The 25374-nt window shown below is 39.9% G+C and overlaps 1 protein-coding gene across 19 annotated transcripts; it reads left to right on the forward strand.

Annotated features, from left to right (window-relative positions):
* Window positions 1-281: 281 nt before the first annotated feature.
* LOC134820282 (uncharacterized) lies at window positions 282-25307 on the forward strand. 19 transcript variants are annotated; one of them, XM_063830525.1, is made up of 19 exons: window positions 282-630; window positions 10989-11057; window positions 11481-11597; window positions 11866-11967; window positions 16211-16436; window positions 16748-16878; window positions 18174-18353; window positions 19073-19184; window positions 19307-19574; window positions 19943-19971; window positions 20639-20745; window positions 21346-21468; window positions 21801-22105; window positions 22284-22451; window positions 22615-22734; window positions 22971-23059; window positions 23236-23310; window positions 24007-24145; window positions 24360-25307. In XM_063830525.1, exons 1-14 carry the CDS (start codon window positions 478-480, stop codon window positions 22318-22320), a joined length of 1959 nt encoding a protein of 652 aa, XP_063686595.1. In that variant the 5' UTR covers window positions 282-477; the 3' UTR covers window positions 22321-22451; window positions 22615-22734; window positions 22971-23059; window positions 23236-23310; window positions 24007-24145; window positions 24360-25307. The 19 variants fall into 19 exon arrangements, with proteins under 19 accessions (XP_063686595.1, XP_063686593.1, XP_063686588.1 ...); XM_063830523.1 differs by having other exon boundaries at window positions 16220-16436; window positions 20627-20745; XM_063830518.1 differs by having other exon boundaries at window positions 299-630; window positions 19064-19184; window positions 20627-20745.
* Window positions 25308-25374: the final 67 nt, after the last annotated feature.

Below are 25374 nucleotides of genomic sequence, written 5' to 3' on the forward strand. Positions count from 1 at the left end.
GGTACCAACCACTATCACCCAAACCTACCCGGAAATGGGCTGCAATTTGGTAATCAAACTGTAATATTTATCTGCACATAATAATGGTAAAGTTACACAGTGACAATAAAATGGCAGGGGAATTGGTGAGAACAATCAGAGCACTACGTTAATAAGAAGCAGTGTCAGATTGTGCCTGTCAATTGGTTGTAATTACCAGCTGCAGCTGCTGCAGTAAGTGCACACTGCACAGTAGTACGTGCACAACAGTACGTGCACCTGTGCACTAATACGTGCACTTCTAACAACTATCTGTCCCAGATGTAGGATGAGAATAATGACATGAAGTCCACTAACAGACACACAGTGGAAAGTAACTGGATGTAAAGGTCACTCCGAAAGTCAAGTTAAGGAGCAAGTTAAGGAGCAAGTAAAGGAGCAGGTTAAGGAGCAAGATAAGGAGCAAGATAAGGAGCAAGATAGGGAGCAAGAAGCACAATGTTGGGAGTATCACAGCAGCAGAGTACCAGTGTGTTAGGGGGAGTGGGCCCCAATATATCATCTAATGCCGGGACCCTTGGGGAGAGTTGCTCTGATATGAGCGCTCTTACTTCTGTATTCAAGGGTCTCTCTCCTGACCAACCTCAAACTGTGAGTATTTATGTAAGATTTGTTTAGTGAAGAAGCAGTGGTAATTGTGCCAATGGTTGTAGTAACAATCTTTTCGCCACTTTCAACATTTATCAACATTTCCGGACAACCTTTTCGTGTTTTTTACTGAATAATTCAACAATTATCTAGAGAGCACTTTCAAATGAACAACGAACAGTAAACCTTATCTAACATAAAAACGTATCATCTTGCGGAGCGGCAAATTTAATTTTACAATACCCTTGTAACCATCTAAAATGATTTTAAAAGTCGCAAAATCATTTCGTCTAAACTTTAAGGAACAAAAAACTATGCTAGAACGGAAAAGTAAACAACAACAATAGAACTGCTTATTGTAAAAGTGCGATATAAAATAAACAAGTATCCTTGCCTCAGCTGACTTTACTCTTAGCATGCGCAGGGCTTCACAGAGCGAGTTTTTCAACGCCTGCAATAAGACATTTGGCCTACTTTTGTACCAGAGTTTTCAAGGCTCATCTTCTGTCAACAGTTTTAGTAACAGTTTACTTTTAGCAAAAGTTCGTATTTTAATAACATTAGAAAAATCTAGACCGGTAACTCAAGTTGAAAGGCAGCACGCATTTCATGAAACTAAAATAGTGGCATTTGTCAATACTTTAACTTCGTTAGCACAGAACTGAACCAGTTAGAAAAGGCGGGTAAGTTTTCCTGGTACCTCTGTTCTGTGCTGATAGAATTAAACACACTACTTATATGATGCTAAGAGTTAAATATACAAAATATAAGTAATATTTATTTAAAAGTATAGTATAGTATATGACTGGAGAAACCCCGACCAGTCTAACCTAAAACAAAACAAAATTGTGACGGGAATATACTGGTTCAAAATTAGATGCTCTAAATAAAAAGTAAATGTCTCGTCACCTGGCATAAAGTAACGGAATTGAGCAAGGCTGGAGACCTCGTAGTAGTAGTAGAATAAATAACCTGGCCACAGAAAACATAGCAGCAACTGAGCTTACCTTTTCTTACAAGCACTCTACTGCTTCTCTCTGACAGCGTGACGTGGGAAATTATACAAATATTACAAATATGTGTGATAAGATGCAAGAGCACTTCCTGTACTAAACCTACTTATTATAGCAGAATGTAGCAGAGCACAAGCGACACAGGGAAAGTTGTAAGACTAGGCCATGCTATTGCAGGCTCCGAACCCTTTCTTTGTCTGGAAGTGAAGCCTTGTTAAATACGGAACCTGGTGAACCTGGTACGGTGTCTGGAGAATTTAGTGTGAACCTGTTTAGACCTGTCATCTAGCTGCAATAGTCACGCTGTAATAGTAATACATGTACCTGTAGTACCTACAAAGCACAAAACCTGTAGTAATGTGCCGCACTATTATAGGTAACAGCTGACCTAAAAGCAACATAAAACAAATAGTACATCATTATGCACTATGTCAACACAATGTGTAAAAATTAGAGTAGTTTTCAGTTGTGTAATAATTAACAGAGAATTGCGATATAATGTACAATGATAACGTGACACAGGTCACATTATGTAAAGGCATAATGTATAATAATCCAGGACATGTGTAATTATGAAAACCCGTGTTTAACCCATTAGGGACGATGGGGTCGTTTATGACCAACCAAAATACTAAACGCCAAGAATCTTTCGCACATATGCTCAAAATTTATTGGGGTACATTATTGACTTTCCAGTCGAGACCCAATTAATCACTAACACTTAAATAATTAGGTTAATTAGTCGTCATAATTGGAAAATATTTCACTTAACTTCTTGCCTTGATTGGGGCATTAGAACTTTATTTAAGCTTATTTTGCTGAGAACAAAATAGTTGCGGGCAACCATTTTTTAGAGACGAGTGAAAAGCCCGTGATAATCAGATGTTCACAAACAGAGCTAGACACTGTTTGCCAAGTGCGGTCGCAAAAGACCCACTCGTCCGGGTCGCAAACGACCCATCACGATTTAACTTCTGAAACAAAGACTTTAGGATAAAATAAAAACTGTAGCATAAGTTAAAAACATATGGTCAATACTGTGTGACTCTAACTTTAAAAAATAAAGAATTTGGGTCATTAACGACCCACTCGGCTCACTTGCTTATTACTACATTATATGTGCATGTAGCTTCTTGAATTCAGCCTACAAAATGACATCATAAGTGCAAAATCGCCTCTCAGCAAGTGATCATCATCATAGACTGCGAAAAACCGGTTAAATGGGTCATTAGCGACCCACTAGGACCACAAAATTGATTAATTATAAATACAATGTTGTCAAACTTTTACAAATATTAGTATAAAAACATGTTATATCTTGGTCATTACTCCTGTACGTTAATTTAACTTTTAAAATCGATCAACTGGGTCAATAACGACCCATTCGGAAGTTGAACCACGTCATTAATTATCAGTATCATGCTGTTCCACAATCAAGAAAGGCACACGTAGGTCTTGATTCCACGCAAACCACGGGTGGATGACCACTAGCCCTCCTGAGATCTGGAGTCTCACGGTGATCTGCAGATCACGTCACCCAATCAGTGACAAATTATGGGCAGAATTTGATTGATAGGTAGGTGAGTTCATTAGCTGTTAGTACATGACCGTAATGTTGTGGGACAACAAACAACATGTCTATCTTTTCCCGATTCATAAAAAGTCTAAGAAGAATTATACAACTGCTGGATTCAGATTTCAGATGGCTGTATCCTTCGCAGCTTCCTTTCTTTCCTTCTTAGGGGTCGTTCACATATAACGTAATCACTTATTGGACATTTTTGACCCCCCCCTCCCCCACCACATAGCTATGTATTATTTTAAAATTACACTATCGTAATCATTTGGAAACCCCCCTCCATCTCGGCCGGTTACTTAACACTCATTTTTGTTTTGAAAGCTGCCTAGTTGTTGCGGAGTTTGTTAACCACAACGAGGGAGTTGTTTGAGGGATTGCAGGTTGCAGCACCGCCAGCCAAATGGGGGGGGGGGGGGGGGGGGGGGGGGGGGGCTGTTTCCTTGTCCTTCTTCACAGAGTAGATGTAGCCATCAGAATGCAGCAGTTGTTTAGTTATTCTCGAACTTTCTAGGAATCTCGAACAGATTGGCATGTTGGATTAGAATATGCAATTTGACCACTCGTCTTTCAGTATTTACCGAAGATTACAGCATATCTCGTATACTTCGTTCAGGGGATTTTTCTTGAGTGACATGATCTGATCACCGTGGGACCCTGGGTCTCAAGCGGTGGGTTGTAGCAGGTCGTTTACCAAATTTACGAAAAAAGGTAACTGAATCTAATATCCAACAACAACAGCATGGCTAACCTAGCAAGTTAGGAACGAGGGCCGATCTCCTTTTCTTTTGCGACACGGCCACGGTCCTTTCGCTCAGATTTCCACGTACCATAGTCAGGACACAACTATCACGAGAACCACTACCATTCACACCACGGTTTGATGAGTGATGACTGCCCTTCAGTTTTGGGGTCTTGACCCTGGATCTCAGGAGCGCTTATTGTCAGCCACCGTGGTTTGTGTGGAATTAAGACCTACGAGTGCGTGAAGTGTGAAGTGATGTTACACCAACTGTTACGCTGTATTTTTTGACTGTGAAACGGCATAATACTGATAACTAATGACGTGGTTTGTTTACATATCATAATTGTTATTCAAAATTGTTTATTTATACACGGGAAAAAAAAGGCAGCTTATTGGTGCATTTGAAGCAGTGCGATCGATCGCACATAATAATTTTAAAAAGATCTCACTCACGCTTACGTACGATTCTTTGTTTTTATCATTATTATTATTCAAATTTGTTTATTTATACAAAGAAAAATAAAGCCAGCTTATTGGTGCATTTGAAGCAGTGCGATCTTTAAAAAAATACATATATATATACGGTGCACTTTGAGCGTATGAGAAATATGTTATTTATACAAGGGAAAAAAAAGGCAGCTTGTTGGTGCATTTGAAGCAGTGAGATCGATCGCACATAATAATTTTAAAAAGATCTCACTCACGCTTACGTACGAATCTTTGTTTTTATCATTATTATTATTCAAATTTGTTTATTTATACAAAGAAAAATAAAGCCAGCTTATTGGTGCATTTGAAGCAGTGCGATCTAAAATATTTAAAAAAATATATACGGTGCACTTTGAGCGTATGAGAAATATCAATTTGGGTGAGGGCAGCACAATTTATTCATATTTATATATGAATAAATTATGCTGCCCTCGTCCAAATACTTATATATAAGTATTCCTTCTATTTCTGCGAATGCACAGCAGGTTACTGTCGACTCAAGGATGTCGGTCTGATCTGAGCTATGATGGACGGAGAACTCACAACTAAAGTTGTTCTTTTGCTCGCATTTTTCACCACCACCCGACTAAGCGCGATAACGACCCATCTAAGGGACTCATCAGATTTCAAGCAGGAGCTTTCAGAGTCAAGTTCAGTTTTTTATTATGATATAGATGAAAATCTAGCTGATCGTTGCTTTGGACAGACCTTTATTAATTTGCAACTGAACCCTAAAATCCTAGAAATCACATACGATCGTGCCGAGGGTGACAATCTAATTTGTGATTTCAATTTTGATTTTACATTTTTGAAAACAAGAGAATTGGCAGCATTTACAGATTTTGGACTGCCGCCTGATTTTCGAGACGAAGACACATTTGCAAGCTAAACAACACCTCCCAAATCTGTGACGGATATTCCCAATGCCTAACCGACGAATGCAATTTTCTTGATAACCAATCGCCTGTTTTCTACTGTGCAGATGGTTCGGGTTGTGTCGCAATGGATAATCTCTGTGACAAAATTCAGGATTGTACTGATGGTTCTGATGAGTGCTTCTGTACCGGTTACTTTGTACTTTCCTCGGTTTCAGGAACCGCTGGCAAGATCTGTGTTACAGAAGATCGTTATTACCAGGACAATTCTTACTGTTCATCCGAGTACTCCATTGAGGTAGGGAATCCCAATTTATGTAATGAAAAGCAAGATTTTGCTACGCATTTAACCCCACTTCATACATGTTTATTAAAGTATCAACCAGAAGACCAATATAATATAACGATTGCAGAGTTTTGCCGTGTCAACTGCAAACACGTCGACGGATTTCAGAACGGCTGGGAGAACTTCTGTGTCCATATCGGGATATCCTGTACTTCGTGTGTTTCGCTGCATCCCGAAGGATTTCACAGAAACATATTCCCTGCACTATACGTGTGTTTCGCTGCATCCCGAAGGATTTCACAGAAACATATTCCCTGCACTATATGTGTGATGGGGAGGTAAATTGCGACAACCAAGCGGACGAGATCGGGTGTCCAGGACGGTTTTATTGCAGTCCTAATGAGACAGCTGAGTGGGTTGGTAACGACAAGGTTTGTGATAACGTGAAGGACTGTGTTAATGGAGCTGATGAATGTGGAACATGCCAGTTTGAGGAGCTGTCTTCCTCTGATTTCCTCATCAAATCGAACTTTGTCTTCACTGTAACGATCATCATGGGCATCTTGATAGTTATAATGAACATGAAAGAAGGTTACAAGTGTTGGAATATGAAGTGCAACACTAAAGTAAAACAGGTTGACAACGTGTTTTTGATGCAAATTTTCTTCCATGATACCCTCATGGGAGTATATTTGTGTTCTATAGTAATAGCCGCTTTAGTCCTCGGTAAAAAAGGCGAGTACTGTCAGCTGGAAGAAATGTGGAGAGCCAGCCCATTTTGTTCTTTTCTTGGAGTCCTATTTTCCTTCTCGTCTCACGGCTCGCTTATGTTGATAGCTTCTATAAGCATCACCAGGTTCTTGTCATGCCAAAGCATAGTGGTTCATATTAGAGCGAGAGTTATCGTTATGTGGGTCACTTTTCTGAATATTCTCAATTTACTACACTCGGTTCTTCCATTGATGCCAGTCTCGTCGATTGGAGATATTTTCAGAACGAAAATATTCTTTAGTCACTTGGATCAAAATCCTTTCTTCGGCACAAATCCCATTAACCGGTCTCGTCTTGCTATGGTTCACAAGGGAATGCTCCACAAAGATGATGATGATATCTACAGAATGATCAGCGACCTGAGCAGTGTCACGTCAAATAGGGAGATTTTTGATGTCACAGAGATTAGCTACTACGGTAATACAGGTTTCTGTGTCCACAACATATTCAAATCCCAAGACTCCTACGAGATCTACATAATCCTCTACTGCACAAGTATCGTGGTCCTACTTAGTATTGTCATCACCGCATACATTAAGATCATTCTAAAACAGAGGAAATTAAATTTGGCGGTAGTTCCAAGAGGAGGGGAAGGTCAGGACTCCGTCCGAGTCCAGCTAACTTTAAAGGTGGCTCTGATGGTGGGATCACAGCTTATCTGCTGGACTCCCTTCATTCTCACCGTCCTGTATTACCAATACATCTCAAAATATCCAGCTTCTACAACAGTATTTGAGATCTTTGCACTCGTGGTGATACCGATTAACAGCTTCCTGAATCCTGTGTTCCACAGCGAGCTCTACAAGACAGCATCGCTAGCAGTCTGGAAGAAGTGGAGACAGTTTGTAGACTGCTTATCACCCATGGAACTACCGAATGAGGCTGAGAATGCCTTACAAAACCTGACAATACCTGCCAAAACCTGACAAAACCTGAGAATACCGGACAAAACCTGAGAATACCTGAGAATACCGGACAAAACCTGAGAATACCGTACAAAACCTGAGAATACCGGACAAAACCTGAGAATACCTGAGAATACCGTACAAAACCTGAGAATACCGGACAAAACCTGAGAATACCGGACAAAACCTGAGAATACCGGACAAAACCTGAGAATACCGGACAAAACCTGAGAATACCGGACAAAACCTGAGAATACCGGACAAAACCTGAGAATACCGGACAAAACCTGAGAATACCGGACAAAGCCTGAGAATACCGGACAAAACCTGAGAATATCGGACAAAACTTGAGAATACCGGACAAAACCTGAGAATACCTGACAAAACCTGACAATACCGGACAAAACCGGGTTCAGAAAGTTTTAAATCTCCTCCGATCAAGATCAATATCTTCTAAATACTTCATCGTTGATTCCAAACTTCCTCCAAAACTTTTGCTAACTTGAGAATACGACTTGGCCTTGGTTTCGTTGCTTTGTTAAGTATACATTTTGTTCGCTGATTAACTGTCCCAGTTTTTAAAAGTTTAACTTTAATCCAATTGCTGTCCATTTTTCTTCGCACTGCGAAGTGCTACCTTTGAATTTCCAGTTATTAAAATTAATGAGCTTTTTTAAGCTAAAAACGTTTAAATCATTATCATTTATAAAAAAGAGTGAGATTTTCCTTAGAAAGAAGTAACAATGGACATATTGTAACTCGATTTGATAACCATTGCCTCAATGTTTTTATCAGTTATATGACTTTCTAAATCTCACGATACACTTATTTTACTTCTTGTCCCCCTAAATCTGCTCACTCAGATACTGGAACCCACAAAAAATAAATGATTTTTGGATTGAAACCTTACAAAATAGCAAGTATACAAATGTACAGTAAATCGAACAAACATATAAAATGGGCCGAAATGACGAAATGCATAAATGCTAAAAAGCGTGGGTCAGTGAAACAAGTACAGAGGACAACTTTCAAAACAGGAGTTTTTTTGGCCGCTTAAAGTCTCAATAACATCACCTCCACCTGGTAATAAAATGATGAAATGTGAAAAGTCGGGAAAAGTGTGAAACAATCAAATAATAATATATGTACATGTATATGATATAATTGTCTCTCAAATACAGATAACGTCCGAAAACTCTTACGATACTCCTACATATACTGATCGGTGTCCGAGAGACATCAATTACTTCATGGTGGCTTCTTAACACGGCTACAGACCTTCCCGTTACGGATGTAGTGGTCGAGATGAGTCTGTTCAGCCCTCTTCTTCTTCAGGTCAGTTACCAGGTTCTTCATTGCTGCACGCTCTTCACTGGATCTATCAGGATAAATCCATACATCTTTATGTGCCTCAGCCAGCCTCAGTCTCCCTGTTTTCATCAAAATCTGATGAACTGCTGTTGAGCTTGAGACGGTGATCTTGACTGGTCGGATAGCCGTACCTGGCCTCTTCCAGCCGACTCTTGTCGCTTCGAAATGAGGTTTCTCCCCGATCTCCTCCAATACTGCGGTAACTAGCGCTGGAAGCTGTTCTCCATCCTCTTCTTTCAGTCCAAACACTATCAGATTCTTGCTCCTGTCCTCCTCTGCAGCCACACTCTTCATCACATTCTTCAGAATTTAACTGTTGCAGACCGTACCACTTGTGCTTTTCTTTTGTACAGCTGCAATGTAGCTCTTAATCCCTGACTCCACCGTTGTTTGTACTGTCTCTTCAACCGACGTATCAACAACTGTAGTTGTTCGTCCTTCTGCACCAGCAGTTGCAGTGGTCCTGCAGCCTCATCACCTTATCCTTGTTTTCTAGCGCTTCCGTCTTGAGGCACTCAATGATTTCCATCATATGCCGATGGATTGCAGCACACATCGGATTGTGGGGGAATGAAAAAGCAGATTAGCTGGCCAAGCTTGGTACAATCATTGAATCCACTTTAAAGTGTCCAATTCCACAATCCTACATCAAACGTCAAATCTACAACAAAGTCAACAGACTGAATCATGAAACTTGGTTAACTGATGGGCCCAGACACACCAAACTGACACTCGGCCACAAGCACGCCAACATCATCAAAAACCTCAACACTACTGCACTCAGCAACAACAGACAAGATTACAGAACTGCAGTTCACCTCATCACGGGTCACTGCGGCTTAAACAAACACCTTCACACAATTTTCAAATCAAACACCAGTGCTTGTCCTATGTGCGGCGACGGAGAGGAAACTGTCTCACACTTTCTTGGACAGTGTCCGGATATTGCCTAAATAAGAGGTCAATATTTCCGGGACTACTACCTCTCTGTCAATGACATATTCGACAACCAACACATCACCACGATTGTCAATTTCGCAAACCGCACCAAACGCTTAATTGTGCCGGAAGAGCTAGATCAGACGGGGTGACTTAGAGTATTAACTCATATGCTGTCTCGTCTCATTTTAATTTTCCAAACCCAGCTGGCACTTAAGCGTATCATCTTGACTCATGTCACTTTTTACACCATCCTCCACCATTCACTCTGATTTCACCGGCAACCTTCCCCAGGGTTGCCACACCCCAGAGGTAGGCAGAGCATCTCAATGTTATCCGCTCGTGGGCTATCTTGGCCCAACCTCTCTAAAAAAATGTTTTCTTTTTAAATCATAGTGCTCATCTGCCTACTCTGCCGTCGTACGAGGTCTACTGCTTGCCTAACCCAGTCTGACATAGTCCTATATAAATAGATATATAAATAGACATTAATATTTCGTTGTCAATGTCTCCACGAATGTCGACATCGTCTATTTCAGTATTTTTTGCCATCGTAGCGAACCATCTATCAACACAGCACTCTACATCCTCCTTTTCTTCATAATTGAAATCCTTGATTTTCTTCTGAGATCGGGTCAAATTCAGATCATCATTCATCCTCCATGGTGTACTTGTATAGTAATTTACAAGTACACACGCAAAGGCTAACTACGCGGTAGCAGCAAACTAAACTTATTGCTAAGTTACAAAAGATAAGAGAGCCCGATAATTGCAAAGTAAGCTACACTGGGGGGGGGGCTACCATCGCTCAATAATTGGTTTAGTATCGAGGTTACACATTTTTCATTTCCTACCTTATGTTAAGTAGCGTGTGCTAAGTGCTTAGTAATCACTAAGTCACTGGTTAGCGTGAGATTGATAACGATAAGCGTGTGATATCTAATCAAAATAAAGATATGAATCTGCATGTTATTGAACGGTTAAGTGGTAAATGAGACTAAAGTAGCGAGTAACACAGCCAATCGTATAGTCCTTGAGCACCTTGTGCAGCCACATAGTTGCCACAGATTTAACATTGAGATCAAGCTCAACAATGATCTCCTCATGATTTATCATGTGACACTAAGATCTATGCAGGTTGTTTCATTTAGTTTAACATTGTCTTTTTGTCCGTTACTTTTTTGATTTCTAGTTAAGATGAAAAGGGTGGGTGAAAGAAGCGACCACTCGTTTCACCGCAGATTTGACTTGTTAAACCATGTTACAGGCCTCTAAGAGGTCGAGAAAGTGAAAATCTGCCGTTAAAATACTTAAGAGCTTATCAAAACATTTGCCATCAAACACACAAAATCAACCGAAGATCTGTAGATCAAGCAAAATACTTGTTTCAGCCGGGAAAGACGAAGATAACGGTGGGCGAGAGTATCAATCAGCGGTGTGACCTGATGCTTTCCGAGCAGGTTAGTGTGTTAATGGTTACTCCATACACATTACACATATTAGTCCGGTATCTAGTCAACGTTTACCAGATACCGTACTAACGTTCAGCGCCAACTTCCTGAATAATCAGCCAACTTAACTGAATAATTAGCCAACATCCTGAATAATTAGCCAACATAACTGAATAATTAGTCGGTAGATGGTCAGTATGGTCCGTTTAATTCGTCTATTCTGGAGATCGTTGGTGCGGATGATTTAGCCGTTGTTACATGTAACATAGTTATGTGCACTTATTGGCACTCCCGGTATGTGGAGTCTAGTATCAGCTCCTCGCCTTCTAGGATGGTATTTCTCTTGTCTCATATAATATACCAAACCTGGTCTATATTTATATGAAACAGCTAACACTTAACAATACTATTCTGAGGAATAAAACGTTTCAGTTGTCACACCTGCAAGACATTCAATCAGCACTTGAAGAAAATCTGGACATCATAGAAACTGAGGCCTACACTGATCCTGAGAAGTATATTGCACGTGCGCAGAACTTATTTGAGCAGGTTGGGAAATTGCACTTTCTTCAGAAAGGCTAAAGGCTCCAACTTGATTCATTTAATATAACAGTACAGAGAGATCGTTAGCAAGAATGAATGTTTTAAAATAGCTCAGAGTTGAAAGAAATAAAATATTGCTACTGAGGGAAACCGGCAACAACAGTCAACACGAGACCTTTCTTTAAACACTGACTCTCTGATTTGAATTAAACTGTTATCAGATAGTCAAAAAATTAACAAATTAATTAAACTAAAAGATGCTAATCTGTTTCAGGCTCAGAACGGTTCAGTGTTAGTGGCGTGTATTGGTAAAATGCAGACAGAATTGCTGCACACCCGCCAAGACTTACAGAAACTAATAGCTAGTTCAGACAGGGTCAGTAAATTATTTACGTGTCTGTTGTTAAAATAAGTGTTATTTAATTACTATTCTTGTTACTGTAAATCTGAAATGTGATCGGAAGGGATTAGCATTATTTTAAATCTAATTTGATTTCCTTTTTAGTGTTCTAGCATTCCTACTGTCGCCATAAGATCGAGCATCAAAATATCTAAATATGCAGGACAGAATGACAAGAATTTATGTGGTATTATGTAACTATGTATTATGTATAAATAGTTGGATGGCTTATTAAAATATCTAGCTTTTTAAAACTTGTCTCATCGTCTAAACCCAGCAGTAATAATAAAATGACAGTTGATGATCCTATATTTGGCAGTATTGAAGAAGCCCGACAACCAAGGGTATACGTTAGGGTATACTCAGTTAGGAGTTAGGGACCCTTAAATTTACCCAATCCTGATCCTAAACCTTATTCTTACCCTTACTCTTACCGTAAAGTTGTCTACCCTAAAGTTGTTTACCCTAACTCTTACCCTAAATTTGTCTACCCTAAAGTCTACCCTCATAGAACGTACTTCTTGGATACTTCCCAGTATTTTTATTTTAAGTATTTTCATCTGCTGTACAGTGTACACACTACATTACACTTATTGTTACACACTGCAATAGGAGCTGTATATATTATATAATATATATAATACTTTAAAAGCTGCTTCTAACAGCTTATGAGATCAATTCAGCATCAAGCATCTCTCAAGCAAAACTAAAAACATGAATAAGCGAAAATTTAACTGAATCGGAGAATATTTAACTTGTTATTGCTTGAAATGTGCGCATAATCAACAATCCTCCAAAAGATTAAAGAGAATAAAAAACTAACGCATTGTCGCATTACGGTGAAACAAATTGTTAACTAAGATTAAAAGCTGTCATCAAACGATCCTGGCAGATCAATACACGATATGTTTCGTTACAGGTCACTAGTTACGGGTGTTTTCGTTGCCTTTTATCTTCTTATCTCAGAGATTACAGCCGATGATTAGTAACTAACTACAACGGTTAACCGTTAAACTTTCTTTTAATTAGGTCTGTGCGCACTGTTCGTATCAAGACCTTATATTCTACTTTCGCAGTTTAGACCGGAGTGCTGTGAAGTCTAACTTTGAAAACTATCTTATACGATCAGCTGTAAACTTAGGAAACAGGACTTTATAGGTTGGGAGGGATAAAGATTTAAAAACAAATTTAACTGAAACAAGAGCAATGACAACTCAGTAGAAATGAGATTAATGTAAGATTTGGCGAATGATCTTAAACACCGCGTTGTTAACTACCTTGATAAAATTACTAACACAATAAAGCAATAATCTACACAGGTTCAAAGAAAGAATGTAGGTACTGAGTCATTGGCTTCTTGCCAACTCTTGTCTTCGTGTGAGCTTTGTGTTCAGTACTCGTGTGGGTTAACAATAAGCCCCCCCCCCCTCTTAGCAGCATCATGTGATTCAAGGCACAAATACGCGAACACAGGTCCCTCTATACTCTAACACATGTCCCTCTATCCCTCTATACTCTAACACATGTCCCTCTATACTCTAACACATGTCCCTCTATCCCTCTATACTCTAACACATGTCCCTCTATACTCTAACACATGTCCCTCTATCCCTCTATACTCTAACACATGTCCCTCTATACTCTAACACATGTCCCTCTATACTCTAACACATGTCCCTCTATACTCTAACACATGTCCCTCTATACTCTAACACAGGTCCCTCTATCCCTCTATACTCTAACACATGTCCCTCTATACTCTAACACATGTCCCTCTATCCCTCTATACTCTAACACATGTCCCTCTATACTCTAACACATGTCCCTCTATCCCTCTATACTCTAACACATGTCCCTCTATACTCTAACACATGTCCCTCTATCCCTCTATACTCTAACACATGTCCCTCTATACTCTAACACATGTCCCTCTATACTCTAACACATGTCCCTCTATCTCTCTGTACTCTAACACATGTCCCTCTATCCCTCTATACTCTAACACATGTCCCTCTATACTCTAACACATGTCCCTCTATACTCTAACACATGTCCCTCTATCCTCTAACACATGTCCCTCTATCCCTCTGTAGTCTAACCCTCTTAACTACCTCACACCACATACTGCTCCTGTAATCTGCTGGATTATATTAATAAATATAATATGTTTATGAATAAAGTGAATAAACATATTGTTGTTGGTGATTATAATGAGGCAACCTCAGTCAGCTAACCATGCATAATGCATACCTTCTAGAGTTATGTTACTGTTAAGTAATATTATCTACTGTTTAATATAGAGATTTGGAGGCTGTACCTCATCGTGACCAGATTAGGTACTGACAAGTTTAAAATTAATATTTGCCACATGAACAATATCTGTAACGGGTCGCCCTTACATGGTCGCCTCGCAAAATGGAAGCTGTACTGGAAGTTGGAACTTAACTTCAAAATATTTAGAACTGAAACATTCGTACCTATTCACTGAAAAGAAAAGCACGGTAATAATACACAAATAATACTGAGTGCGAAATGTAATCTCTAATTTATCTTGCATACTAAGAGATTAAGTAAGATATGAGAGTTTTGTGTTGTGTTGGCCGTCTGGTATTATTACAAGAAATAGAACTTCGTAAGAGCATTATTATTTATATAAGCGGGATATAAGTGCTGTATTTAAATCTAATTTCAAATAGGCTTAATTGCACTAACTTTAGTTTCCTTCTATCCAGGATGCACTAACAGTTAACATGTGTTCCAAGATGCACTAATACTTATTCCCATGATTCATATTGCACTACATCTGTCCTCTAGCCTCCAGAGCACTAATACTTATTCCCAGGATTCATATTGCACTACCCCTAGCCTCCAGAGCACTAATACTAATTCCCAGGATTCATATTGCACTACCCCTAGCCTCCAGAGCACTAATACTAATTCCCAGGATTCATATTGCACTACCCCTAGCCTCCAGAGCACTAATACTAATTCCCAGGATTCATATTGCACTACCCCTAGCCTCCAGAGCACTAATACTTATTCCCAGGATTCATATTGCACTACCCCTAGCCTCCAGAGCACTAATACTTATTCCCAGGATTCATATTGCACTACCCCTAGCCTCCAGAGCACTAATACTAATTCCCATGATTCATATTGCACTACCCCTAGCCTCCAGAGCACTAATACTAATTCCCAGGATTCATATTGCACTACCCCTAGCCTCCAGAGCACTAATACTTATTCCCATGATTCATATTGCACTACCCCTAGCCTCCAGAGCACTAATACTAATTCCCAGGATTCATATTGCACTACCCCTAGCCTCCAGAGCACTAATACTAATTCCCAGGATTCATATTGCACTACCCCTAGCCTCCAGAGCACTAATACTTATTCCCAGGATTCATATTGCACTACCCCTAGCCTCCAGAGCACTAATACTTATTCCCAGGATTCATATTGCACTACCCCTAGCATCCAGAGCACTAATACTTATTCCCAGGATTCATATTGCACTACCCCTAGCCTCCAGAGCACTAATACTAATTCCCAGGATTCATATTGCACTACCCCTAGCCTCCAGAGCACTAATACTTATTCCCAGGATTCATATTGCACTACCCCTAGCCTCCAGAGCACTAATACTAATTCCCAGGATTCATATTGCACTACCCCTAGCCTCCAGAGCACTAATACTTATTCCCAGGATTCATATTGCACTACCCCTAGCCTCCAGAGCACTAATACTAATTCCCAGGATTCATATTGCACTACCCCTAGCCTCCAGAGCACTAATACTAATTCCCAGGATTCATATTGCACTACCCCTAGCCTCCAGAGCACTAATACTAATTCCCAGGATTCATATTGCACTACCCCTAGCCTCCAGAGCACTAATACTTATTCCCAGGATTCATATTGCACTACCCCTAGCCTCCAGAGCACTAATACTAATTCCCAGGATTCATATTGCACTACCCCTAGCCTCCAGAGCACTAATACTTATTCCCAGGATTCATATTGCACTACCCCTAGCCTCCAGAGCACTAATACTAATTCCCAGGATTCATATTGCACTACCCCTAGCCTCCAGAGCACTAATACTTATTCCCATGATTCATATTGCACTACCCCTAGCCTCCAGAGCACTAATACTAATTCCCAGGATTCATATTGCACTACCCCTAGCCTCCAGAGCACTAATACTAATTCCCAGGACCCCCAGGATGCACTAACGCGCGCACAAGACCGTGTTAAGTGGCTCGAGAACAGGATAGAACAAGTGCTCCTCCTCCACAGACAGAGTGTGCTGGAGGGTAAGAGAGCCAAGATGACCAGTTCCCTGGCGCACAGCAGTAAGTACGGTAGTTCCAGTTCTGATCTCAAGTCAGGGAGCAGTGGGGAGAAGGTTGAGGAGAGTGTTTACAACATGGTCAGTCTCGGTAAGTACTTACAGGAAGGTTTCATAATACTTACACTTTTAAATAGATTACTATTCTTCTCCTAGTTTGCAGTTGGAGCATGTTTGAAAGATCCTTATTAATTGTATCAGTCATTTAGTTGTTGTAAGCAACTAGCACTTCCGTTGTTAACTGTGAAGCTGCCAATGTGAAGCAACTTTTGCTTGCTGTTTATCACAACAAAGTAGAATTGTAGGATTGGATAAGTGCCATGAGTGACCCCAAGCTTCGTAAATATCAAGTACTAGCTCAGAGAGCCCACGTGATATACATGTTATAATGGAAATTTCCAGGACCCCTGCCATTTACAGACGAGTCAATAGGACGAGAGGACACAACAGTGACTACAAAGTCTGTAAAGTCCACAAAGTCCATCAAGTCTCAGAAGTCTAAAGCTGCTAGTACCGCTACTACTCGCTTCACCGTAAGTAGAAGGAATTTAGTGTTTTCTTCTCTTATTAGTCTCAGCTATACAGGGTCGTGTAAAGGGTGACTAGAATAATACGGTACACAATTGAAAATAAGAAGAGATGATGAGGCCGTTAAAGCACGAAAGAGTACACGAAGGAAATGTGCCAGGTTGTTAGATATCAGACACTATAATTTGACGCCACCAACTATTATAGAATTATAAACCAGCGGGCAACATGTTAGAACATCTGCCAACAATTAACATCAGCTTACTACTACTGCCTTACTGAAATACTGTGCAGTGTGCAATAGCACCTCAAATTAAGGGGTGGTATTTTAATAATTACGGCACATAACCTCAGAGTCATAGCACGACAATTACGACAACTACTGATTGATTATTGATAAATATATGCGTTAAGTAAACTATATTATACACGCACGAGAGAAATCAACACGGCAACAAGTTGTTGATTTGTAAAGTCAACACGGTTAAAACTGACAACGACACCAGGATAAAACTAAAATAGCTCAAATATATCTCAGTCAGCCAATAAGTCAAACAGCGATCACCGGATGTGAGTTGCTAAATAAGAACCGCTAAAAAGCCGGATAAGAACTGCTTAGTAGCCAGATTGCAACCGCCTAGCAACCGCTGAGGAGTGACGTTACTAGGTTACTGTTAACCGTATGTGACCAGCTTCCATTTACCACTAACTCCCGATATAGGTGGCTGCTTAACAGCAGGGGGGACTCATTAGGACTTATCATACTATTATAACATGTTCATACTAAACAATAGTGTCGTCCTCAAATACCACATCATTAGTTATCATACAACGAGTGGAAAGGACGCGTATACTACTACTATACGTGTACGGAGACTAGAAGTGTACAGAGTAGTAGGGTTAATAATTCGACGTAAAGGCGGATTGATTAAACAGTTCTATAACTATACTTGTATAGATTCTATGAGGAGGAATTCTCAGATATCAAATATCTTAGCACCTATTTCTTACGCTGTACTTTAGTAATAACTCGTGATAGCGCCGATGTCTCTCTCATGTTACGATATTTATAAGCTTATAAGGATCTCAAATAGGTCGTTATCGCAAATATTTTCTACAAAGAAAGAAACGTGTCAACATTTATATTTACTACTCATATTGATTATTAATATTCGTAACGAGCACCAACTTAACTAGTTGCATTTATAAATTAACTGAACAATGAACACCAATAACGTAGGAACTATCTCATTGTAACTCTGGCATGTTTGTACATCCTCTAATCTCACTTCACCCCCAGGTGCCGTCTGCACGATCAGAAGATAACCCAGAGAGTAGCCTGTGGAGTAAGAAGTCAGGTCCTCAACCACTGTGGCACACTCTACCTCTCGTACCTAGGTCTCCTATCACACTCTCCTGTACTCCTTTTGACAGGAACGTTCCTTGGCTGGATAGACGTGGCAGCAGCTACGATTTGTTGGTAATGTAACGATTTATTACGTAGTTTTAATTTAGATGAAAGGAGTGCTTGTTTCTTTTATTTTGGAATTTGACCTTTTTGGCGATTCAGTTGTCTCGAAGTCTGTACTAATCCATTACTGAGCCGCAATATTAAAAATAGAATAAATTCTTTAAGTATGAGTCGAGTATGACGCTGGAATGCGACACCTTTAAATTCAGTTAAAATGTTTCATTTCTCGAGTCCGATCAGAAGATATTAAAGATATTAAATAACTTTAACACATAATCACCATATTAATCTTAACATACCATGCATCCGGATTGAGCCCAATATAAGTGACCAATCGTGTGATATATTTTCCAATTGTTGCAGACGTATAAAACAATATTAAACTTTATAAAAGTTTTAACTGAACGCTATAGAATTAAGTTGACGCGATTATAAGCACGCTTTTTCCGCAATATTGTGCTCGTGTGTTCTTAGTTGTGTGTTCTTAGTTGTGGACGTCTACAGACTTTTATTATTTGTTTCTAAGGTATATTTTTTATGTGAAGGAACTTTCTCTATCGATGTACGGTAGTTGTTCTGTCCAGCCGCTGGTCCATCATAAATCTAATGTAGGATCCGTGCCATCAACTAAAGTTTGACTACGAATCGTTAATGCTTTCAGTTCTTAAGAAATCAATCTTCGTGGCTTTAGTGACTTGTTTCTAATCTACAACGATTAGTGTTTTCAGCGGGAAGAATATAACCAGCTGATGGACAAGGTAGCTAAAGTGTACACTCACATTCAGTATGTGGTGGACAGTTCTCATGAAACTGATGTCAACATCAACTCTCCTACTAACGGTTAGTTTCTTCTTCAGCTTACTATTTATCTTCTTCAGCTTACAATATCAAGATATAGGAGGTTCCTTACTGTAGAACACTAACTGTGGGGTTTGCAGTTTAAAAATCCTACCCCCTTACAGTTTCCTCGAGGATGTCCAGGCAGGGAGGGGATGGAAAGGACGATTACGATTGTTACGGACTAGACCCCCCTGTCCCCCTGAAATGGGGACGCCTCAGTCGCAGTCAGTCTAACATATACCCTCGTCCCACACGAACTTGGCACAATGGCATTTACCTGGAGCCGGTAAGACGGATAGCTAACCAGCAGCAGAACCAACAGGGTAGCATGAGCAGACAATCTACTTTTGCAAGCGGCGGGAAATCGGAGAGTATTCGCATATTCAGTAGGTTAGTCTTAGTGAAGTAATTAAAGTAATTAAAGTCATTATAGTAAGTACCTATTTATTTAGCAGCGGTTAGTTAATTGCTATTGTTAGTATGGTGCCTGTTGGCGGAGTCAAATTGATTAGCGAGAATCTCAGGCAGTTTAAGGGGACATACACCAAAAGCTTTTATGCCCTGGCCCTGCTGTTAACTTCATATTAAGAAAGTATACGTCAAAACAATAAGATTTGATACATTAAAAATTATTTTTGAGAGCACGCACTTTCGAAAAAATGTTCATCTCTAATAGCATATCAAGATTAAAGTTCATATATTTATGCTTTTAAAAAAATTGTTCGACCTTTTCAAACCTAACATGAGTAATTTATCAGGTCGAAGTTGATTCAAGCCAAACGAAGAGGTAATAAAGTTTTCAATTAATTTTGTTTGGTGTGATGTGGAAGCAGCCTATCTATTGTAGATATAACTTGTATATTCTGGGATTTTTTTTGAAAAACTGAAAAGTGAAAATGTTAAGTTTTAGCGTGCAATCGGTCACATATAAATTTATTAATTTGCGTAACCCGCAAAAACAAAATTGTATGTTAAGTTTTGATCTCTTGCAGTGAGTGTGTTGCTATTGGCCCGCGCGCGCATATAACGCCAGAAAATTTAAGCCGCGCACTGTTTTTATCCATGATACCTCGATACCATGTCGATCGATTTACCAAATAGTACATACAAGTTCTATCTGCAACGATAATTGCTGGGAGATGATTCTAAAAAGAAATGAACTATTGAAATGAAATATCGAGAAGAGATGTCAAAATGAAATATCGAAATGAAATGTTGAGATGGAATATCTAGATCTCTCATTTCTGCCTTAACAGCACCCTGTAGCCTTTGTACTCTAATTACTCTAATTACTCTTATATTACTCTTACTACTCTAATTACTCTTATTACTCTTATTACTCTTATTACTCTTTTCTTCTTTTACTTTTCCATGTCCAAAATCGCTAGCTGGGCGACTGTATCGGATATGCTACCAACCGATCACAAATCAAAGCGGTTTAGTAAAACTTTCAGTATTGGCGTCAGTGAGTCTGCAGAAGTTGAATAGGATAACGTTAGCCAAGAGGAACAATAATGAGCTAAGTTCGGGGGTCACCGCAGCTCAGAAGAAACGTATCATGGTGAGTGATACAGGTTCATAGGGTGCTCACAAAGCTGTTAGACCACAATTTACCTTGTTGAGTTTCTGTTACGAGTATTCGGTATCAGAAATAACCAATGCATTGTCGTATTGTTATTCGTCATGGGTGTGATTTTGTACTTTGAGGTGGAATAGAGATTGGAATAGATAAGCTAATTTGATAACATGTCTTGGGTACATGGCTCCCCTTAACGTATTCTGGGTAAAATTATCTTTATCCCGGTTGTTGCGACAAGTAAAAATGCTCTTATTAGGGAAAGGAGATTACTCGACGTTTCAATGTAACTACATCGTATTCATGATCTCAAATTATTTGTTATATAGTAGTGTTGAAAGTATTAAATACTTTTATTTTAATACTTTCAACACTACTATATAACAAATAATTTGAGATCATGAATACGATGTAGTTACATTGAAACGTCGAGTAATCTCCTTTCCCTAATAAGAGCATTTTTACTTGTCGCAACAACCGGGATAAAGATAATTTTACCCAGAATACATTACAACAATGCGACTCATAAATAATACTCCAATCCGGATTTTACACGCTCCCCTTAACCCTTTGTCATAATTTCAGTTTCTAATAAACCAAAACCTGAAGAGTGAAATAGCGAAAGTCAGAAAAGAAGCAGTCCGGGACCTGGGTATTTTGTACAAGACACAACAAGAGTTCGCCGTCGTAAACGCTCTTAAGGAAACGGTGATTTAAAAAAACGTCAAATAAATTTTATCGGAGTGAATTTATAATTTGAAAAAAAAAAAGAACTACGTTTTAAGCAGGTTAAAATTAGCGCTTACTAGTCACTTTTCTACGGAATAACTGAAGCAACAAACGTTGTTCTCATTGTGAAGATTGCCGCAAAACACCATTTACTCTCCACTATAATCGACGACAGAGTCATTATAAATATATCTAACCGTGGTTTTTTTCTGAGTTCCCTGTGAATCTCAGTTACAATATTGTGTTAACATGTCGATATAAATACGCACACTGCACAAATGTAATTACTTTCTTACTGGTCTGTTCGTCAGGTGTACACGGATGATAACATATTCGTGTTGATAGAAGCCAGCAAATCCCTCCTCTCAATCGGAGTCTGGGATTGTGCTGCTCTGGAGATCGTCCTACAAGCCATTAAATACGGGAGCCAGGGACTGAGGTTCACCCTGCTGGAGGCACTGAGGACCAGCAGTAATCCTAACTCTGTTAACAAACAGTCGGTTCAGTTCCGGGTGTTACAAGGGTTGTTGTTGAACTTGATACGGAGGGGGTCTCATATTCCGCAGACGGAGGAGAGTAAGGGTCCTACCTTCACTCTTCCCACTGATACACCCAGGTGAGAGCCGCAGCTTCTCCTCCTTCTTTGTACAGTAAAACCCCGATTTACTGCGAAGTTTGGGGGAAAGGGGTTTGCGGTAAATCGGGGTTTTACTGTAAATACTAAATAGCTTTTAGTAAAAGTGCCGCTCTTTAATATTTTTTTATTTTCATGACCCTACCAGTTTCCACATCAGTTTACTCCTGAAGCTGCAGAAAGAAATAAAAACATAGGCGGAGCTGATAACGACTCACTAGCAGCACATGCAGCTCTGGTGTGCGCAGCGTTCCTTATTATAGATGACGAGGTTAAGGAGTGTCTGCTTCATCTACTGAAGAAAGGATCAGAGGACTTGCAGTCCTGGGTAAGTGATGTCCCCAGAATTGTTGGGACAATATATATAGTCAAAACTAGTCATAATTTCCAGTATAATTTGACTCAACCTAACCTACAAATCCACAACATTTATTCTTGATTATAGAACAAATGATTAACCAACGTGCTAAAATGAACATCCCCCTCTTCAGTCGTTGACAGCGTTAGTAACGAAGTTGAACCATCATCCTCCAGAAGTGATCAGGTCCTGTCTTTCTTTAATGAAGTCTGCTGTCAAGTCAGAAAACCGAGCTGCTGCTACTGAGCTTATAGTGAGTTTGAGAAGATGGTTTGAGAAGATGGTTTGAGAACATACGTAGAATCTGGATTGTGTTATAGAAAAGGAAATATTTGTATTCAATATGACTTTTTATTGGAAACTGATCCATGACTAAATTCAGTTTATAAATTCAGTCTTAATTTATAAATAAATTAAGATTCAGTAAAAACTCTTTCTATCGGGATGAGGTAATTGTTGGTATAAACTGAATTTGCTTGTGTTATTCAGGTAGATTTGAAGCAGGCTATAGATAACAATGGTCTGTCGGCCCAGGTATTTGATGGTTTACAACTCATGCTGTATGATGACTTCTCCAGGTTAGTGCTTTGCTGAATTAACAACGAAACTGAGATGTTGTATTGAAAACGATAATGATATCTCCTCAGTTGAATGAGAACGTTTATTCACCTGAAGCTCACCGAACAGCTTTAAAAGTTTCATTACAGTTGTTCATTTAAGATTAACCCAAGACTAACCAAAAGTTTTATATCAGGGAGGTTAGGCAGACAGTTGCTAAAGTGACAACATCGCTTGGTCTACATGCAAAGATGGTGCAAGTGGTTGTCAGGTATAAACTTGTCACCTCACCTCACCTCACCTCACCTCACCTCACCTCACCTCACCTCACCTCACCTCACCTCACCTCACCTCACCTCACCTCACCTCACCTCACCTCACCTCACCTCACCTCACCTCACCTCACCTCACCTCACCTCACCTCACCTCACCTCACCTCACCTCACCTCACCTCACCTCACCTCACCTCACCTCACCTCACCTCACCTCACCTCACCTCACCTCACCTCACCTCACCTCACCTCACCTCACCTCACCTCACCTCACCTCACCTCACCTCACCTCACCTCACCTCACCTCACCTCACCTCACCTCACCTCACCTCACCTCACCTCACCTCACCTCACCTCACCTCACCTCACCTCACCTCACCTCACCTCACCTCACCTCACCTCACCTCACCTCACCTCACCTCACCTCACCTCACCTCACCTCACCTCACCTCACCTCACCTCACCTCACCTCACCTCACCTCACCTCACCTCACCTCACCTCACCTCACCTCACCTCACCTCACCTCACCTCACCTCACCTCACCTCACCTCACCTCACCTCACCTCACCTCACCTCACCTCACCTCACCTCACCTCACCTCACCTCACCTCACCTCACCTCACCTCACCTCACCTCACCTCATTTCTTCTGTCTCCTGAGGGATAAGCCCGAAATTAAATGAATATTTTCCCAGGAAACTAGACGATATAAATGAAGATGTGAGGGGTCAAGGGGTCATGTCGCTCTCAATTCTAGGAATCAAGGGGAAAAGTCTTCTGAACCAGCTTCTTGACATTCTCGAGCTGGATTCTTCTATCTTCGTTCGAATTCAGGTTGCTTACCAATGCTGACAATTTTAACTCTTTTATTATTCATGTTTTCAAAAAGTTGTAACATTACGCAGGTCATAAAAGTAAATATGAATGGCTTGTCCTAGCTCCGAATATATATTACAGTTCACGTCACTGCTGCAAGTTTCTGTAAGATATGTGCAGCAGCACCTCTACTCCCCTAATTCACCTCCCCTAATTCCTCTCCCTCTTGTAGGTGATGAGGGCGGTAAAGGAGCTGAACATAGCAGATAGGAGGGTGATAAGGCTGCTCCGAGAGCGGGCACGTGGTAGTGGCCCCATGTGCAAGGAGGCCCAACTTGCGCTCTACACTCTAACCGGAGAATTGGAGTAGCTCAACTTGCGCTCTACACTCTAACCGGAGAATTGGAGTAGCTCAACTTGCGGTCTACACTCTAACCGGAGAATTGGAGTAGCTCAACTTGCGCTCTACACTCTAACCGGAGAATTGGGGTAGCTCAACTTGCGCTCTACACTCTAACCGGAGAATTGGAGTAGCTCAACTTGCGCTCTACACTCTAACCGGAGAATTGGAGTAGCTCAAGTCTCAACTTGTGCTCTACACTCTAACCGGAGAATTGGAGTAGAAGAGTTATCTGAAATTGTACTGCTTATTGAAGGTTCCTGATTAGACTGGAGAAACAAATCTTTTATCAAATACTTGAGATACGAATATTAGTTTGTGCTGATAACAGTTCTGTTTGTTATATAAGTGGAGTATTATTGTAATAGCCTTTATGAACAATCCTTATCTTTTAACATTTTCATTCTTGTGTTAAGTATTTAATTCAATGTTGTTCAGATTTCAAGTTTAAATTTGATCAGCAGATAAATGGAAAATGTCCTAGTTTGAGTTGTCATATATGTTTGGCTTTTAGGGGTACGGAAATTTATCGATCGAATATATCGAATATTTGGTATTTTGGGTCGAGGAAGCATAGTTTTCTAAATTATGTCCCATTTTCATATTTTTATGATTTTTTATTAGTAAGTTATTTCTTATAGTTTATCATATGAGCAGATATGATACAGATTACAGGGTTCATGAAATCAGATAGGGTTTAATTTATATACAAAATCATTATTTAAGTTTGTATGAATATTTTGTAAATACCGTTTGAAAACTGTTTTTATCATTTTAAAACATTGTTTGATTTCGTTTCGCATGGTTGCTTATACAATTGCAGTTAATCGAATTATGGTTAAGTTTA

The sequence above is a fragment of the Bolinopsis microptera genome, chromosome 8, assembly GCF_026151205.1.
Source record: "Bolinopsis microptera isolate Bmic1 chromosome 8, MBARI_Bmic_1.0, whole genome shotgun sequence".
Classification (NCBI taxonomy): domain Eukaryota; kingdom Metazoa; phylum Ctenophora; class Tentaculata; order Lobata; family Bolinopsidae; genus Bolinopsis; species Bolinopsis microptera.

Bases quoted from the DNA above. Each gene is read 5' to 3' on its own strand.
- LOC134820282 (XM_063830518.1), top strand. From the start codon at position 478: ATGTTGGGAGTATCACAGCAGCAGAGTACCAGTGTGTTAGGGGGAGTG. The intron at 19,575-19,942 runs GTTAGTCTTAGT...GTAATTTATCAG, and splicing joins AGTATTCGCATATTCAGTAG to GTCGAAGTTGATTCAAGCCA. The intron at 19,972-20,626 runs GTAATAAAGTTT...AAAGCGGTTTAG, and splicing joins GATTCAAGCCAAACGAAGAG to TAAAACTTTCAGTATTGGCG.